The 18,052-nt window shown below is 56.7% G+C and overlaps 2 protein-coding genes across 8 annotated transcripts in view; one reads left to right on the top strand and one right to left on the bottom strand.

Moving 5' to 3' along the window:
• CLK3 (CDC like kinase 3) lies at window positions 290-14,499 on the top strand. 5 transcript variants are annotated; one of them, XM_021099049.1, is made up of 14 exons: window positions 325-395; window positions 3,234-3,325; window positions 3,513-3,664; window positions 4,337-4,553; window positions 6,404-6,500; window positions 6,778-6,844; window positions 9,173-9,289; window positions 9,857-10,023; window positions 11,951-12,045; window positions 12,138-12,267; window positions 12,506-12,588; window positions 13,121-13,200; window positions 13,378-13,468; window positions 14,081-14,490. In XM_021099049.1, exons 3-14 carry the CDS (start codon window positions 3,513-3,515, stop codon window positions 14,255-14,257), a joined length of 1,473 nt encoding a protein of 490 aa, XP_020954708.1. In that variant the 5' UTR covers window positions 325-395; window positions 3,234-3,325; the 3' UTR covers window positions 14,258-14,490. The 5 variants fall into 5 exon arrangements, with proteins under 5 accessions (XP_001927959.3, XP_020954708.1, XP_020954711.1 ...); XM_001927924.7 differs by lacking the exon at window positions 3,234-3,325 and having other exon boundaries at window positions 290-395; window positions 14,081-14,499; XM_021099050.1 differs by lacking the exon at window positions 3,234-3,325 and having other exon boundaries at window positions 353-395; window positions 9,173-9,441.
• The window catches only part of EDC3 (enhancer of mRNA decapping 3), a 66,783-nt gene continuing 63,161 nt past the window's right edge, over window positions 14,431-18,052 (bottom strand). For 2 of the 3 annotated variants that reach the window (XM_013978071.2, XM_021099053.1), the window contains exon 7: window positions 14,965-17,438. In XM_013978071.2, the coding sequence (XP_013833525.1) occupies window positions 17,104-17,438 (335 nt within the window). In that variant the 3' untranslated portion in view covers window positions 14,965-17,103. Of the gene's footprint in view, window positions 17,439-18,052 lie in introns of all 3 variants that reach the window. The other variant, XM_001927872.4, reaches the window with a different exon arrangement.

The raw sequence follows: 18,052 nt of genomic DNA, 5'->3' as shown, positions 1-18,052 counted from the left end.
CCTCCTCCCGGCGCTCAGGAAAGGAAAGGCCAAGCGGGCTTGGGCGGGGTCGGGGCTCCACCTTTCGGCTCTCAGCGCCTGTCCACCGGTGCCCCCCGCCGCATCTTTGAGGCCTACGTGCCTCGTGACACGGCAGGGGGCGGGCCGCGGCTGGGGACATCCCCTCGGCCCTCCAGGAACCAGGTTCCACCGCCGCCGCAGCGACCCAGGTGGACAGGGCGGGTCCTCCAGAGTCTTCGAGTTCACGGCTAGAGGGGCCAAGTCGCCGAGCTCAGTCGACCGACGGCTGCGTCACGGGAGGGGCGGGCCCGCCACGGGCGGAGGCCGGAGCCGGAAGCGGAAGAGGCGCTCGGAGCGGGGAGTGGGGCCTAGCCTCAGCCGGAGCCTGGGAGACGGTGAGTGTGGGGCCCTGGCCCGCGACGAGGAGCGGGGGGTTGAGTCAGAGGGGCGGGTACGCTGGGTGTGGGTCCCCGGGCTTCTAGTTCGGGCTTGGTCTGCTCTCTTTCGTTCTCTTGGCCCATCTCAGGCCGCGGCCCCGACCTCTCACCCCTGACCTGCCGCTTCTCCCCCAGAGGGCGGTCACAGCAGACCCCAGTCTCTCGATCCTGTGCGTCCGAGTCCGAACCTGTGAGAGGCCCCTGAGGGCCCTGCAGGGATCCACCTTCGGCCCTATACCTGCCCGCGGAATGGGGTCAGGGTCCTACCTGCGACAGCCTGGAGGGGCTTTCAGACCCCTCCCCTAACCCTGGCTCGAGGCTGGGTCGGCAGACTCCTCCTCTCCGCGCGGCTTGGAGTCTGATTCCGGCCCAAGCTGGCTTTCCTCCTGCCCGCCTCCCCCACCCCAGGTCTCCCCTCGCCTCCATTGGCGGCGGTTACCAGGAACCCGCCTCAGATCTCTGGGACCCGCGGCGTCAGGAAGGACGCGAGCGAGGGCTGCGGGCCCCCTGATTGTTTTGTTGTGATGATGGAGCCGCTCCAGCCCGGAGGAGGGGCCGAGCCAAGCTGACAGTACAAATGCCCGGGCTGCTGCATGGTCCAGGAGTCTCTGTGCTTTAGTTCCGGGTGCGGGTGTCCTGGTGTGGAGCTGGGGTGGGAATCGCCTGAGCCAGGGCCCCGTTGAGGCGGAGTTGGCGGCCTTCCAGCTTCCCTCCTCCATGCCCTTGAAAAGGAGGAGCGTTTCTCCCGGTGGTGGCGGCTTGCAAGGTGGCAGGTTTGAGGTTGCAGTGTTGGGGCAGCGTCAGCCAAAAATAACCATGGGGCGCTGGGGTGGCTGGGATCCGGCAGGGCTGCCGCTGACTTGGCTGGCTGCTCTTGTCAACCCAGTTCTCTGGCCAGGAACAGCAAATGAGAAGACAGCTAGGCCTGTGCTCAGAGAAAAGCTGGCATCCTCGCCCTGGTTTCTTTCACATTACCTTTTTCTTAATTGTGCCAAGCAGAGCCTTCTGGAACGTAATTGTGGCCCTTGTTTTTCTTTTACAACCTGTTTGCTGGGGTCTCAGAGAATCAGAGATAATTGAGGAGAAATGGGCCCTAGAACCCTAGCTGGGAGGATTATGAGGGGCATCTGGTGTTACCATTATTTCACCTGCCTAGAATGTGTTAAAACAGGGGAGATTATGTCCTCTCTGATTGCCTTGCGTGTGATACTTTATATCTCTCATATTTGTCATTCCCTTTGCCAACTTGGCTGGGAGGTGGTCATATCTCCATTTTCCAGATATTGTAACCATGGCCCAGAGTGACTTGTATAAGGTCACAAGGCCAAGTGGCAGCACTGGGATTTACTTTAGGTATAGGGTTTTCTACCTATACCTCTCTCCCCTCTGCTCCCTTGGGACTTATGAACTACCTTTAATGCTTTTAAGGCATTTAACATAGACCCAGAGGTGTTACTTGGAAACTTTTTAATGAAAAGCTGCCTTCAGTATCTCTTGTGACCCATGCTAGGCATTTGACCCAAGGGCATGTACTAGGCATGTTACTTTAAGATGTGACATAAACCCTGTAAGTGATTACTGTTCCTTTGTTGCAAGAGGAAGCTGAAGGGTAGAGGTGTTTAATAACCTGCCTAAAGGCACAAGCTAGAAGTGGCCATGTCAGCATTCATGTTGACATCAGCGTGACTGAAGCTGTGCTCTTTCCACTAACATGAACATGTGTGCACTAAGAATCTTCTAGGTCCCAGGAAGGAGTCTAGCCTGATACGGACTAGACCCCGTGACTTCCAGCTCTGGTGCTTTGCCCAGTGAGGATGGGCAAGCCCTTTGCCCTGGCCACTGAAGCATCTTCCATGTCACTTAGTGACACAGATGTGAGATACCGTCTTCATCCCACAGCTTGGTCACGTGACCCAGCCTAACTGGGGAGAAACAGTGAACATTAGTCAGCTGATCACCAAAAGAGAGCAGCAGTCTGAGCTCTTGAGGAGGTGTTACAAAGTATTTATCTGGAAGGATTGCTCAGGCCCAGCCTTCCTATGGAGGCAGTGTCAGGGTTTGGATTGTGGGTGGAACAGGGAGCTGGCCTCACATACCCATCTTTCTCGTTTGATGGCTGATCCAAGATGGCAATTTCCTGTGGTGGCTGTAAGTCCACACTGAACCAGGGATAGGGAGGTGGGGCCCCTTTGGCCTGCTTTCCCAAGCACACAGCCTGCCAGACAGCCGATCCTCTAGTTCCTCCTGAAATTCAGAATATAGAAGTGGGGACAGTAGTGGGATAGAGGTGAGGCACTGCCTGGCATGGCACCAGTGGCAGGTGGTCTGAGGGTGCTAAATAGGTTTCAGGCAAGAAACTTGGTTGCTCTGAGGACTTTATTGATGCTGAGACTGAATAGAGACCATGAAGGGCTGGAGAGACCCCCATATCTGCTTGGCCAGACCCCAAGGGATGTTTGTGGGGCCCCGTGTACCTCTTTCTCCAAGGGCTGGTCTTCTCGTTTCTGCCAGTGGCTCCTCACACTAAATTGTGGTCCTTGCTCCCTTGTGTAGGGTCCAGTTCCAGAGCCTCAGCCAGACAACTTGGCTTTTCAAACTTGAGGACTTTCACCCTTTGCTCCTGTGTGTTGACTCCTGCCAGCAGCCTTTTGACTCTGGCCTCTGGCTTGACAGAAAAGGCACTTCCTAGGACCCTACAGACAGGCAGGAGGGAACTGAGCACAGGAGTCTCCCTTTCTTCTTGGCCCCAGACTCTTGTGAAGGTGCTCACCAGCCTCTCCCTGCATTCTACCTCAGCACTTGTCCTGGCTTGCCCAGTTCTCCTAGTGCTCAGACCACCAGGCCACTGATGCTCTGCTGGGGAGGAAGCTGTTTGTTCACTAGCAGAGGTGGGTGTTACCCATTGTCTGCTGTTTGACCAGTGTGACCTCAGAGTTCTTCCTCACTTCATAAACCCCTGGGAGGGGCTGCCCCCAAACAGAACAATGGGCCTCTTCTTCAGGAACACTTAGGCTGCCCAGGGAGCCCCGTGGCTGGCTGCATGTTTAGCTGGGCTTTCTATTTCTTGTGGCCTAGATGCATCACTGTAAGCGATACCGCTCCCCTGAGCCAGACCCGTACCTGAGCTACCGATGGAAGAGGAGGAGGTCTTACAGTCGGGAGCATGAAGGGAGACTGCGATACCCATCTCGAAGGGAGCCTCCGCCCCGAAGATCTCGGTCTAGAAGGTGAGAGGGATTTAGGGTGAGAGAAAGGACTCTTTCCCACTTCTGGGCTAGCGAGACAGTCTGGAGGCTCGTGGCAGCCCTGGGCCTCTTCAGGTGACGGCCGCCTCTGCCCAGATCGCTGCCCTGTCTGCTTCAGGCCCCCTCCACCCCCGACCTGCCTCAAGGTTCACTGCCATCCTTGCCGCCCTGCTTTCTCTGAGTCTTCTTTCTCCTGACATGTTCCCCTGTTTTCTAGGCCAGCATCTCCCCTGCTAATCTCTGAGCCTTCCTCAGTGTGGCTTAGGAACATCACCTCGGCCCTTCCCAGAGGTTGGTCCCTGGACTTCTCTCAGCTCCCTGACCAAAATTACAGACTCCGCAGGCCACGGAGAGCTCTAGGACGGTGGAAGCCTCAAAGGCTTCTCCGCCATACTCACCTTCCCCAGTGCTTGCCTCGTGCGGCACCGGAGGGATGCCGTCAGGAGCCACGGTTCTGGAGGTTGGACTTCACGGACATGTGCCCCACTCCTGCCCGCCCGCCACCTCTCCTAGTTTGGAGGCTGCTGTTCCAGCAGGCTACCCATGAGAGCCCTTTGCAGGGACCCCACTGCACGAGTCTTGCCCGGCAGCAGGAACCTGGCTGGTGGGAGGAAGGGCCCCATCTGACCAGTGTCCCTGTCCCTGTCTTGGCAGTCATGACCGCCTACCCTACCAGAGGAGGTACAGGGAGCACCGTGACAGCGACACATACCGGTGTGAAGAGCGGAGCCCATCCTTTGGAGAGGACTGCTATGGATCTTCACGTTCCCATCATCGACGGCGGTCACGGGAGAGGGAGCCCTACCGGACCCGCAAGCACGCCCACCACTGCCACAAACGCCGCACCAGGTCTTGTAGCAGCGCCTCCTCGGTGAGTGGTGGCCAGAGTGTGCTGGCTGGGGCTTAAAGGCCTCCTCTCTTTCTAGCCTTCTCTCAGGCTGGCTGGTCTGGGTGAGTACTGCCAGCCCCACGCACGTGCATTTGGTGTGTGTGCATGTGTGTGTGTATGTGTCGTCTGGTCCAGGTGCAGGGCTGAGCAGGGGGCCCGGCTTCTCTGTCTTCTGGCCCATGGGCACTGGCAACTGCAGGGGCTCTGGTTCCGGCGCCGGCTGGCCTCTGGCCTGTTTCCGCACTGCCCCAGGCACAGGCCACATGGTGCAAGTGGCCAGGGACACTTCTTCAGGATCCTGAATAGGATTGCTGGTATGTGGTCTGGAGCCGTGTGGCCTGGGCCTTCCCACCCAGAGATTCGTCCCCACACAGCAGAGCACTCTGACCGGTGTGGACTGCATCCACCTCTGCAGTCTCGTCTCCACACCCCTCCCCAAAGGCCCGGAGGCTGGAGCGCCCACGGGTGAGGGAGGGTCTGCCTGTCAATCAGCTCGGACTGGAAGCCTCCCTCTGACCTCCAGTCAGGCCCTCTTCAGCCCAGCCTCTTCACCTGAGGGGCAGTCAAGGCGAGGAGGACAAGCTGCCTGCCTGATGGGCATGTGAAGAAATGGCAGAAAGGCCTTGCCAGATGCGGGTCACATACCCAGAGCAGGGCCTGGCAGCATTCTTAACGTGGAGGGTTGTTGAGATCTCTGCTGAGACCGGGAACCCGTACTGCGCTCTCTGCTCGGGGAAGGAAGGCCAGTTGCGGATCTCTGAGGGTGTGCGGTGTTCTCTTCTCCTCCCCAGCCCTCTTCCCTCCGTCACTTGCTCCCGGCCCTGAGGCCCCTGAGGAGTGGTGGCCGATCACTGGAGGGGGCCAGGTGTCTTCTCTGCCCCGCTTTCACGTGACTTCTTTGAGTCGCCATGGGTTGAGGGTTGACTGGGCGCCCGGCATGGCCTGGTGGCCTCTCTGGACACTGCCGTAGGATAGTAGTGCAGGTCTGTGGCTCTGCTGCTTCTCTTTTTGGTGCCCTCGGTTGTCATGAGGCTCAGGGTAGGCTTGACCTGTGAGTAGCGTAGGTGCCAAGGCCAGGGCAGGAGCTGGCTTGGGGCCGGTGTGGGCCGTCGTGGTGGTAGGCCTTGGAGGGTCGACCGGCCCAGAAGATCCAGGGCTCCTTCCCTGCTCGAGGCTGGTGGCACAAGGGCTGCTTGATGGAAGGCCGTTTCTGGTAGTGAAGTTAAGTTGGGCCACGGATGCCGTCTTGGGGCAGGTGGCAGCTGTCAGGCACGTGCAGCTCTGCGCGGGCGAACAGAGGCAGACAAGGACAGGCTGGGCACTCTGCAGCTGAAGCCAGAGTGGCCTCTGACTGTTCTGGATGCTCGGACCCAGGCTGGGCCGGCCGTCTTCTTGCGCCGTTGTTCTCACTGCGACTTCACCCTGGCGAAGCCATCACGGGAGGGCCGGGGAGGGGGAGACTCAGTGGAGGAGGGAGTCAGGGCTGTGCCTCTCTACACGGCCCAGCCCCACAGCAGCAGAGGCTGGTGGTCTTTCTGAGCATTTGCGGCGTCCTTCTCTTAGATAATGTCCGAGTTTTCTTTACATACCTGTAGCTGTTTTTACTTTTCTGTTTTTGAAGTCAGTTTGTGTCTTGACGTGTCCCTTGCAATATCCCTATCGTTATATATGCTGTGTGCCTTATGAAATGCTGGGATCTGGAAAATCCAATCAACCAACCCACCGGCTCCTCACCGTCTCCACCTCTGCCTTTGACTGACACCTCAATCTGTCAATCGGAACCGCCTACCATGCGATTGGTCGGATGGCGTTTCGGGGGGCGGTGCATGCAGAGAAGCCAACAGAGCAGTAAGCGCAGCAGCCGGAGTGTGGAAGATGACAAGGAGGGCCACCTGGTGTGCCGGATCGGCGATTGGCTCCAAGAGCGATGTACAGCCACCTTTCGTAAAACTTTACCTCTCTACTTTCTACCCCCCTTGTTAGACGAGACCTCTCCCGCCCGGAGGGGCCTCTAGTGCGCGTGGCGCCTTAGCGGGGCCACCAGTAATTGCCTGAATGACACAGACGCTAGCAACTTCTGTTTTTAAGAGTGTAGCAGTGAGAGAGAAACCTTTTTTGTTTTTGAGAATTTGAATGCTGTGAACTTGCAGGAGCTGCCGACCCTCTGTCTTCCAGACCCTCATGCCCCGTTTCTTTTCTCTCCTAGATGAGATCGTGGGGAACCTGGGTGAAGGCACCTTTGGCAAGGTGGTGGAGTGCTTGGACCATGCCAGGTGAGCCATCTTCCTGGAAAGAGCTGGCCCGAGTTTCTTGAAGGTGGTGGCACAGCTTAACCTTTTTCTTTTGGAAGGGTAGCACCAAAGCAGAGTTCCGTCCTGTGCGTGTTGGGGTTTTGCTGATCCCCTGAAACTCCTGGGATTTCATAGGCAGATGGCATCCCTGCCCAGGAGCTGCTGGATAGTGAGCAGCACTGCCCTGGCTTCCCGGCTTCCCCACTTCCCCAGGGCTGTGGTGGTGGGTATCAGAACAGGGCAAGGCTCTGGCTCCTTAGTGGTCTGGAGTGCTTCTTGTGATTTCTTTTAGGGTCTGGGCCTGGCAGGGGGTTGAGAGTACTGCTGAGTCCAGCCCAAGCATGAGCGTACCCCCCACCCCTAGCCCCCAGCAAGAGGTCTGCCTGAGAGGCTGTGCAGGTTCCAGTTGAGAGAAACAAGACCTTGGGCTGAGAAAGCAGGCTGCTGCCTTCTGCAGGTTGGCTGAGAAGGGTGGGCCCCTTTGAGCGTGCTCAGGTAGAGCAGGGGTACACCTGCATGTGCTGGGATGCTGCAGGGGGGACCTTGCTCCCTTCTGGGCTCAACAGTGAAATACTGTTTTGTCCCCTTGTCATCCCTCAAGGTCAGAACTCTCGCCTTCTCCACCTCAGGCTGGGGGCCTGCCTCCTGCGAGCACATGGCCTTCCTGCCTTAACGGCCCTCTCATTGCTTTGGCTACAAAGTGCTTGTGTCCTCGCTGTCTCAGTTGAGCCTGTACATGCCTTGTACTATTTTAGAGATGGGGAAACATTGCTCAGCATTTGTCTGTATCCCTGTCCCTCCTCCCCCACCAAACTGAGTGGCGGAGCCACTATACGCAGTTCTCCCCCATGCAGAGGGGTGCAGAGGGGTGCTCCGAAAGGACAGACCCAGCGGTCCAGCCAGCCATGTGGCCTCAGTTTAAGGTAGAGGTTTTTACTGAGGGAGCCTCCCTAGGTGCCCAGATCCCATTTAAACAACCCTCAGACCTGGTGTCGCCTAAGAGGGTGGCCCGGACCCGTGCGCAGAGGGAAATGTAGACCGTGTCATGACCGGGGAGAGAGGTGGCAGATCTGAGACCTGGGCCACCTAGGGGCTCTCTGGGCTGTGTTGCTCTGAGAAGCTAGAGGGGAAGTGAGCCTTTGAAGTTGCTAATGGGCAGGCACAGGGCTCTGGGGACCTTTAGGGGGTCCAGAGGAAGTCAGCCAGTGGGCTGCTTGTGAGGAGACGGAATTCAGCTCAGCAAAAGGAAGGGCGTCCAACCCTGGTAGTAGCTGTGTGGAAGTGATGAGCTCTCTGTCGAGGCTCGAAAAGCCATTGAGGAATCCTATTCTAGCAAGACGGAGGGGTGGCTTTTCCTCTGAGGCCCTTTCCTGTCTTGAAAATCTGAGAAAATGGGTTCAAGAAAGAAAAGGGGGCGTATTCACTAGAATATGCCTCTGCCCTGGGGCCTGTGAACCTTTCTTTAGGCACCAAGGCCACCTTCCCAGAGGCCGTCAGGCCACTCCCTTGCAGGTTAGGGCTTATCACTCGAGTCCCCCACTGGACATTTGACCTCTGGCTGTCCCTTCCTGACAGCTTTGGGGCTGGCAGCCTAACCTCAGCAGATTTTCTTCTCTGCTGGCATCTTGCAAATGCCCTACAGGGGTGGTGCTGAGGGTAAGGGATGTGCAGAGCAGGAACTATTAGAATCCTGATTGGACACTGAACAAGGGCTCCTGGCCACTCAGTGATCTCTGATAAATACTATGGCTGGTAGGCAGGCAGGCGGGGCCGGGGGCACGGGGTGTGGTAAGGCTCCCAGTGAGAGGAACCTATCATTGGTACCCTTACCCTCTTGCCTGCCAGGCTTTCACTCCATCCTGGAACTCCCGCCCCAGGGGGAGCTGTTTGCCCAGACGTGTCAGTGTGCTCCAGGAGGGGCGTGGGGGCCGCAAGAGGGTTCTGAGTGGGGTGGCCTAGCCAGGGTCAGGACCGACTGCCTGCAGGTTGGGTCATGAGTGAGTTCTGGCCTGGCACTCGTCAGCAGGATAGGGCTCTACTCCTCTGTACACCGCCCCCTGGGAGCTGGCAGTGGCCAAGGTCATAAAAGCCTAAGGCTGGCATGGATGCCAAGAGCAGCTTGCTCTTGGGAGGGTAGAGGTATGGTGTTGCATGGGGCAGGCTGCGTGTCAAGAATCTGCTCTCTTCAGGGCAAGCCCTATTCCTGGAGTCCTGAGCAGGGTTTGCCAGGAGTTGCTGGGTTGGGGTGGAGGGTGGGGGAAGGGCGGCATGGCTTCTCATGAGAACTTTTGCTTCCTTCCTCGATCCCAGAGGGAAGTCTCAGGTTGCCCTGAAGATCATCCGCAACGTGGGCAAGTACCGGGAGGCCGCCCGGCTAGAAATCAATGTGCTTAAAAAAATCAAGGAGAAGGACAAAGAGAACAAGTTGTGAGTGTCAGCAGGAAAGAGGAGGGACGCTTCTAAGGGTACCGCGTCCACTGCAGCCCCAGCTGCCCAGACACCCTGGGGCTGAGCTGTGCCCTTTGACGTGGTTGGCACCCTGCCTTCTCCCTGTGCCCAGAGCCGGGGGAGTTTGTCAAGTGAGTCTCGCTGGAAGGAGCCTTTGGATTTCAGTACAGGCTCCAGCACAACCAGCTCTGTGTTCTGAGGCAGGCCTCCCAGGCTTGTATTTTCTATTGGGGCTTCAGTGGGGTTCTCAGGTAGTCGGAGGAGAGCCGCCTTGGGCACACAGGCGCTGTGCTGAGCCCTGCAAGCTGTCAGGAAGCTCAGCTGAGGGAGTTGGAGGAAAGCAGTGCAGGTCTGTGGAGTGTACTGGTCTTATCCCATCTCTTTCTGAGATGCAGGGATTATGTCCATAATTTTCTTGGCATGTATCCACATCCTGTGTGTGACCCAGTGGCCTGGGAGAGAGCGGGGATGGCTTCACCTGAAGGAGGGGGTGGGGCAGCCAGCCCCCAGCACGGACCCTGAGCCCCACCCATCCTTCTCCTCCAGCCTGTGCGTCTTGATGTCTGACTGGTTCAACTTCCATGGTCACATGTGCATCGCCTTTGAGCTCCTGGGCAAGAACACCTTTGAGTTCCTGAAGGAGAATAACTTCCAGCCTTACCCTCTACCGCATGTCCGGCACATGGCCTACCAGCTCTGCCACGCCCTTAGATGTGAGTTTCCACCTTCAGGTGGAGCATGGGGCAGCCACATAGCTGCAGCCAAGTCACCTGGCAGTCTTGCTCCCCATCATTCACACCAGCACGTTGCTAACTATTTGCTGAGCCTGAGACACCAGGGCCACTTTGGCTGAAAGGCCTTGAAGTGGGCGACTGTGGGGATGGAGAGGCTGCAGTCCCCTCCAGGGGCCTCCTGAGCAATCTTCTGCCCCCAGGCACTCGGGAAGAGGTAAAAGCAAAGAGCTGTTCTGAAATAGGCCTGGTACCCCCCCCACTCCCACCTTCCTGCTTAGGATGAAAAGGTCAAAGACTAACCTGGCAGACAGATCCCACCCACCACATAGACACCCTGTCTCACCACACTTCCCATCTGTCTGCCAACCTCACAGAGCATATCTGCTGGTGCCTATGCCCGGCACTGCAGTATTTGCAGTGGTTGGAACAGGTCAGAGAGGCTAGTTGGAGAGGAGGTGGATAGACCTAGAGCTAGACTGCCAGGCCTGCATAGATGATGGGACGGGGGAGCATTCCAAGCAGTGTGAGCCGCTTAGTGATGGCCCAGAGCCTGGCAGGTGCTGAAACTCACTCTGGTGAAGAGAGGGCCCGTGTTGGGAGAGGTGGGCTGCACCGTTGTGAGGGTCTTCAGTGCCAGGTGGGGAAAGTGGTGAGTGACAGAGTACAGCCATCAGTGTGATGGGGGTTGGATGAAAAAGGCGGACTCCGAGCCCCCACTCAGGGCTAGGGATGAGGCACAGGACTGGCTTTGTAGGTGGCCCTATGTTGGTTTAATGCTCTGTTGCTATCATCTTTTTTGTTGTCTTTTTTAGGACTGCACCCAAGGCATATGGAGGTTCCCAGGATAGGGGTCCAGTTGGAGCTACAGCTGCCGGCCTATGTCAGAGGTACGGCAACACTAGATCCGAGCCAAGTCTGCAACCTCCACCACAGCTCACGGCAATGCCAGATCCTTAACCCACTGAGCAAGGCCAGGGATTGAACCCGCAACCTCATGGATGCTAGTTGGATTCATTTCCACTGTGCCACGACAGGAACTCCTGTTCATATCATCTTGAGGTTTTTTTTTTTTTTTTTCTGGCTGGGGAAAAATTCCTCAGCATGCAGAAATTCCTGGGCCATGGATCAGACGTGCGCCACAGCTGCGGCCCAAGTCACAGCAGTGACAGTGCCACATTCTTAACCCCTCTTGCCACCAGGGGAACACCCTGAGATTCTTAGTAATTTTTGAATAAGGGGACGTGCATATTCCTTTTGCCCTGGACTTCAAATATTACGTAGCTCGTGGTGGGGAGTGGGAACCACCCCAGGGCTGATGCTGCAACTCTGGTGAGACAGGCTGAGGAGGCCTGGTCCCCCACAGACAGATGGAGGGAGGTTTTCTAAATGAAAAAAGTCTGCCGTATCCCCACTTCTCAAGTATCAGAATGCTTCAAGGTCCTAAGCACAGAGAACTCTGGAGAAAGAAGCCAGTGCAGGAGTTCCCATTATGGCTCAGCGGTTAACGAACCCAACTAGCATCCATGAGGACATGGGTTTGATCCCTAGCCTCGCTCAGTGGGTTCAGGATCTGGCGTTGCTGTGAGCTGTGGTGTAGATTGCATATGCGGCTCGGATCCTGCGTTGCTGTGGCTGTGGTGTAGGCTGGCAGCTCCAGCCCCAATTTGACTCTCAGCCTGAGAGCCTCCATATGCCTCTGGTGCGGCCCTAAAAAAAGGAAAAAGACAAAAAAAAAAAAGCCAGTGCAGCAGCAGTTCAGTCTGCCCGCTGGCTCACTGCTGAGGTTAGGGGCTGAGAGGCTCTGGCAGGCTGGCTTTGGGGGCGGGATCTGGCCCAGCGCTTGCAGCGAGGCCAGAGAAAAGTCCAGGTTCCCAGCATCCGCTTCCCTCCTCTCCTGCTTCCCCAGTTCTACACGAGAACCAACTGACCCACACAGACTTGAAGCCAGAGAACATCCTGTTTGTGAACTCGGAGTTTGAAACCCTCTACAATGAGCACAAGGTATTGGAGGGGGAAGGAGTAAGCCCCTGCTCCAGGGTTGGGTTACCCACCAGGGCAGACTCTTGACCCGGCTCCCCCTCCTTGCCCTTCAGAGCTGTGAGGAGAAGTCTGTGAAGAACACCAGCATCCGAGTGGCTGACTTCGGCAGTGCTACCTTTGACCACGAGCATCACACAACTATCGTGGCCACCCGTCACTATCGCCCACCTGAGGTCATCCTCGGTAAGTGACTGTGTAGCTCCCAACCCTGATAAAGTGGGCAGTTGTTGGAAGGTATGGTGCCTGTCTGCCACCTGGGGCTGGTGTCCTGAGTCACTGTGGCTGTTGACTTGGCCTTATCAAGAAAGGGACTTCAGAGTTTGGGGCAAGAATCATGCCAGGCAGTGTGGTAGTTGCCCTGTGACCTCCAGGCTGGGAACCCAGGGCTGAATCTCATAGCCTCTCCCATCTTGGCTTTCAGAGCTGGGCTGGGCACAGCCCTGTGACGTCTGGAGCATTGGCTGCATTCTGTTTGAGTACTACCGGGGCTTCACACTCTTCCAGGTATGGCCTCTCCCATGTCCCCCCACTGCCTTAAGCACTGCTGCTCTGACAGGCTGCAGCGGCCTAGTGTGGGAAGCCCTCCCACCGCTTACCAGCACGCATGGTGTGAGACTGACCCCTGAGGGTTCTAGGTGCCCAGGGGAAGGACGAGATCAGGGTGGCCGGAACACTCCGGGACTCTTGTGATCAGCCTTTCAGGATGGAGGCTTGGGATGGGAGGAACGAGCATTCCAGGCAAAGGGGCACAGCTATGAGCGAGGGCATGGAGATGGGCACCTTCTGGGGAGTGAGGAATGGAGCAGGAATGAACTCATGGGGTTCACCTGAACGGGGAGGGTCAAGAAGTCCGACCCTGACCTTGCAAGGAGAATAGGTTGGCCTCATCCCTGGCCCCAGGCTGCCACAGGTCAGAAAGGCTAGGACTGCTGTAGGTTTCCATCTCCTGGGGCAGGGAGGAAACTTTTGCCCCTTCTTCTCTGAGGGGGCTAAGGCTGGCACTGACCCCTGGTTGCTCTGTCCCACCCTTCCACAGACCCATGAGAATCGAGAACATTTGGTGATGATGGAAAAGATCCTAGGGCCCATCCCATCCCACATGATCCACCGGACCAGGTAAGGAGGCCTCGGCTCGGGGCCTTTCCTTCCTTCCTTAGAGAGACCTGGCAAAGCTGCTGTCCAGACCTTCCTGCCAGGTCAGCTCAGGATCCCCCACCTGGCCTTGCTGCTGGGCTCCTGGCTGCTGCTGTCTTTTCCACTGAAGACTTGACCCTTCCTGTCCTTCATTTTCAGGAAACAGAAGTATTTCTACAAAGGGGGCCTGGTTTGGGATGAGAACAGCTCTGACGGCCGGTATGTGAAGGAGAACTGCAAACCTCTGAAGGTCAGTTTCTGGCTTCCCCCAGTTCAATGCATGCCAAGGGGACCCCAGGCACTGGGCAGACACACAGCAGCGAGACAGGCCAGGCAGCCAAAGGCTGCCTCCTCACTCCAGCTCTATGGGAGTTGGGTGCTGGCAGTGGGGCTTCTTGCAGACTGCCCCAGAGGGCCCCTTAGCCCTACCCCATCCCCACAAGGTGGCTGTGAATGTAATCGGGGAGCACCCGGGGGGCCAGATGTCAGAAGCCCTTCTAGTTCCTGCCCCCCCCCCCCCAATCTGGGGAAGAACTTAAGCAGGACTGAGGTGGGATGGGGGGAGACCTAGACATGGCCAGGAAGCCGCTGTCAACTGCATTTGGTGCTCAGATGTGGATTTCACAGAGGTGCTCCCTACTCACCTGTCTGAACTTTGCGTGTGGGGCAGAGGCACCAAGCCAGGGAGACACCTAGTAGCCTGCCGAGTTCAGAGCAAACATGATTACTGGCATGAAGAGCTGCTCTCAGTCCGAGAGGGCAGTAGTCCTCCAGGCGGGGAGGTACCACTGCCTCCTCAGCCACACAGCAAGGCTTCCCATGGCCCTGTCATCACACTGAGGCACCTTGTGTCCCTGAGCAGAGTTACATGCTCCAAGACTCGCTGGAGCACGTGCAGCTGTTTGACCTGATGAGGAAGATGTTAGAATTCGACCCTGCCCAGCGCATTACACTGGCGGAGGCCCTGCTGCACCCCTTCTTTGCTGGCCTGACCCCTGAGGAGCGGTCCTTCCACACCAGCCGCAACCCAAGCAGATGACAGGCACAGGCCACTGCGCCAGGAGATGGAGAGTGGGACTGGGCTGCCCGGCCCTTTTCTCCAACCTCTACCATTGGCCCCAGGGCCAGAGCCACCCACGAACAGTGCAATGTGAAGGCAGGCAGGAGCCTGCAGGGGAGGAGACTTGATGCCCAGCTGCCAGAAAGCACAGATTTGACCCAAGCTATTTATATGTTGTAAAGTTATAATAAAGTGTTTCTTACTGTTTGTAACCCCTGGTACCAGTGTGTCCGTCTCCAGGCTCCCTGCCTTCTCCCTTCCCTACTTTATTAATAAAGTCTTTCTTAGTAGCTGAGCTTGTGGAGAGCTAAGTGTGAACTGGGCCAGGCACAGAAGGGCTAGCCAGTGAAAAGACCAGCAGCTCAGGTCCCTTGGGGCCCAGAAGAGCAGTTATAGCCCTGAGGTGGTAGGTCTGCTAAATAGTTCTGAAAGGCACCTGCTCCCCTGCTGGCCCTTGGCCCTCTCAGCCCCCAAGGAATGTAAGCAGTAGCCCCCTGTAGTCAGCCAGGCAGCACCTGGTTGTACCTATCCTTCCAGGCCTGTCCCTGGCTGGGGCTTGAGGCTGTATGTGCCCAATAACTGGTTTACTGAAAGCTGTCAAGTGTAAGAAAGAATCAAGGCAGGCTCCTAGGGCTGGGGAGGCAGTACCTCACTGCAGCCTAGAGAGCAATGCACCAGAGCACAGACTCGGTCACTCAGCTTTATTTTAGTGCTGGTTTTTGGTTCCCCAGAAGCTGCATGAGTGATGGTCTCAGCCACCTGACTGAGGACTGAGCATCGTGGGCAGGATGCCCCTGAAAAGAGCTGACAACAGAGGAACATGCTTTTCTCTAACACCACTGGGGAAGGCCCAGGCCGGGGTGGGGAGAGGCTCCAATGCTGCCTGGAGAGAAAAGAGGGAAAGCCTTGGCCACTAACAATTCCCTGTGGCTCCTCAACACAAGGCCAGCACCCCAGGGCCACTGTGACTTACTGGAGCAAGCAGAGTCTTCTGGGCCAGGGTTCTTCTAGCTCTTTTTCACTGCACCCAATCAGGGGACCTACCTGCATTAACCGGAAGCCAGGGCTGGGTTAACGACTGCTTACCAAAATGCCTGTAATCTTGCACTGCTCCTCAGTTTACAGCCCTGCTTCTATAAAGAGAGGGCCCCATGTGGGGAGCTTCTTGGCCCTGAGAGTAAGCAGAGGCTCAGGAAGGATATACAGCACGGGATTCACAGTCGCTGACCTTCCACTGCTAGAGACAATTCAGCATTTGAAGGAGGATGGGAGGAAAGGAGGGACCAGCCCTCTGCCCTGCCTCATCTGCTCCTGGCTATGCTCCTATAAGAAAGTGAAAGTAGCCTGAAACCCATGGTGCCAGGGCCTACCCTGTGTCCACAATCCTTGCCAAGCCCTTTTACTCACCCCCTTAACCAGAGTGAGTGGGCACAGAGCAGAAGCCTGAAGCCCTGAAAGAGGCTTTAAAGCACAAGCCTTTTGCAAGAGCCTCTCCCAGAAACTTCGGGGCATGGCTCCTGTCCTGCCAGCCTCCAGGGCCTAGGCCTGTGAATGTCCACGGGCTCAGTGCATAGGATCTGAGCAGCACAATGTTCTTCAGGCTGAGCACCCCCCAGCTAGCTCATCTAGAACTAGCCTCATTTTGGCATCTTTGAGACAGGGCGCTGGCCCTGAGCCTACTCATCTAGAAAGGACAAAGAGGGTTCAAGGCCCAGACACTGTAAAAGCTGGGGTGGAGCCCAAAGGGGAGAGACATGCACCCTGCTCTGGGATCACAGCTGCAGAGGACCACTGCAGAGGAAGGGCAGAGGGGGTAGAAGAGAAGACGGGTATGTGTGTGCAGGCAGGGAGCGGAGGGGAGTGGTGGCCTAGGACAGAAGCACCAGGGAGCCTCTTCTGGCTCAGCACCAGGCTCCCCCTGGGGCCTCCCCAATACTAAACATTAAAGCTGCACCCTGAGGGGTCTGGCCCCAGACTAGGCAAAGGCTCAGCCCCCAGCTAGAGAGTATGGGTTTGGGGCGGGGGGCACTGCTGGCAAGATGGGCACTGTGGTTCTCTAGTAACATAACCTTATACTACCTGTACTGAAGACAACAGAAAAACAGTAAAAAATTCCAATATAGTAAAACAATTCTGATGCCACCCCCACTTCTCTGCCTCTCAGAGTGATGGAGTGGGAAGGAGGAAGGAATCTTAGAAAAAAAAAATAACAAAAAACAAAACTCCAGCATAAAACTTAGATCAGCTCAGGAGAAAGGGTCAAAAGCCCCCAAATCAACTTATGGTGGGGCTCAGAGAAGACCTCAAAGCCCTCAGATTACATGGAGGACGCAAGTCTGCCCTCTAGTGGGCAACTGCAGCACAGCCAGTTCTACATGATCGGTAAGGGCTGCTTGGGGGGAGGAAGCAGGGGAGACAAAGCCACAAGCTCTGAAACAGAGCAAGCACAGGCCCCTAAACAGAACTGCCCCACCCCATGAGGCGCTCGTCCAGGTCCAGTGGCTGTAAACCTGAAACACAGTCTGTGAGCTGCCTATGTCTGTAAACAAAGCCCCATCTGACCACACGGGGGCTGAGTGTATGGATCCCTGGACCCACCATCCACTCAGCCTGCCACCTGCCCCGCACACCCAGTGGGGAGGCCTTCCCTGGCTAAGGGCAGGTGACAGGTCAGTTTTAAATACCATCTGTTCTCTCAAAGAAACAAATGCAAACGAAAAAATTGAACAAGGTCCATGAAGTTTCACATCCTTAAGGCGTTCGTTGTCAAGTTCAGTATCAGGAGCAGCGGGGGGACCGCAAGGTCCAGCCTGCCTAGAGCCCTTCTAGGCGGAGTGCAGTGGGATGACAAACTTGCAGCCAAAGGGCGAGTGGTAGTTGATGCCCACCTCCTGGAACACCTGCTGGGGAATGCCGATGTCGCACAGATAGACGCGGCCGGCATGCTCCCCTAAAGGCAGAGGCAGGCCCAGAGCCAGCGACCACTTGGCATCGATGCCCTGTTCAACTTCATGCACAGGAGGGTCTATGCTGAGTACTGGCGCTCGGTTCTGGTTGGCCCAGGCCACAGCTGCCTTGTACCAGGGCTGATCCCGCAGGAAGGCATTCTCGGGGCAATCCAGGCAGTTGATCACCAGGTCCACAGGGCTAGTGGGCAGATCTGCAGGTGGAAAGAGTGCCATCTGAAAACCCCTACGAATCAGAGAGCAGCCCAGGCAGGGGACCAGAACCAAGGTGGCCCCAAGAGTGATGCCACTCCACCACTCTGATGACGCTGCAGGGGCCACCTTTTACTGATTCCACCACTACCATGCTGCCTCCGCCACATCATTTCCCTCTCCAGTTACCCCAACAGCCTTCACACCGCTCACTGTAACAATCTTCTCTCAAATAACAGCTAAAATGATCATCTGCAACCTGAGCTGGATTATCTCTCTTCTTATCCTTCCATTGACTCTCCATCTCACCCAGAGTAACAGGTCAAATCCTTACAATAATCTATGATTAGACCCTAAATGTTTAAGTCTGCTACCTTTCACCCAACCCGCCAACAATCTCTATCTCCCTCCACTCCCTTCTTCCTTCCTTTCTTTTTACAGCCGCCCTGAGGCATATGGAAGTCCTTGGGCAGGGTGGAATCAGAGCTACAGCTGCTGGCCTACGCCACAGCCACACCAATGCAGGATCCGAGCTGAGCTGCAACCTACACCACAGCTCATGGCAACGCTGGATCCTTAACCCACTGAGCAAGGCCAGGGATCGAACCTGTGTCCT

This window comes from Sus scrofa, chromosome 7, assembly GCF_000003025.6.
Source record: "Sus scrofa isolate TJ Tabasco breed Duroc chromosome 7, Sscrofa11.1, whole genome shotgun sequence".
NCBI lineage: Eukaryota > Metazoa > Chordata > Mammalia > Artiodactyla > Suidae > Sus > Sus scrofa.
Note: the sequence above shows the minus strand (reverse complement) of the source record. Positions and strands in the feature narration are given on the sequence as shown.

Bases quoted from the DNA above. Each gene is read 5' to 3' on its own strand.
- CLK3 (XM_001927924.7), top strand. From the start codon at position 3,513: ATGCATCACTGTAAGCGATACCGCTCCCCTGAGCCAGACCCGTACCTG. The intron at 6,501-6,777 runs GTACAGCCACCT...TTTCTCTCCTAG, and splicing joins CGATTGGCTCCAAGAGCGAT to ATGAGATCGTGGGGAACCTG. The intron at 9,290-9,856 runs GTGAGTGTCAGC...CTTCTCCTCCAG, and splicing joins AAGGACAAAGAGAACAAGTT to CCTGTGCGTCTTGATGTCTG.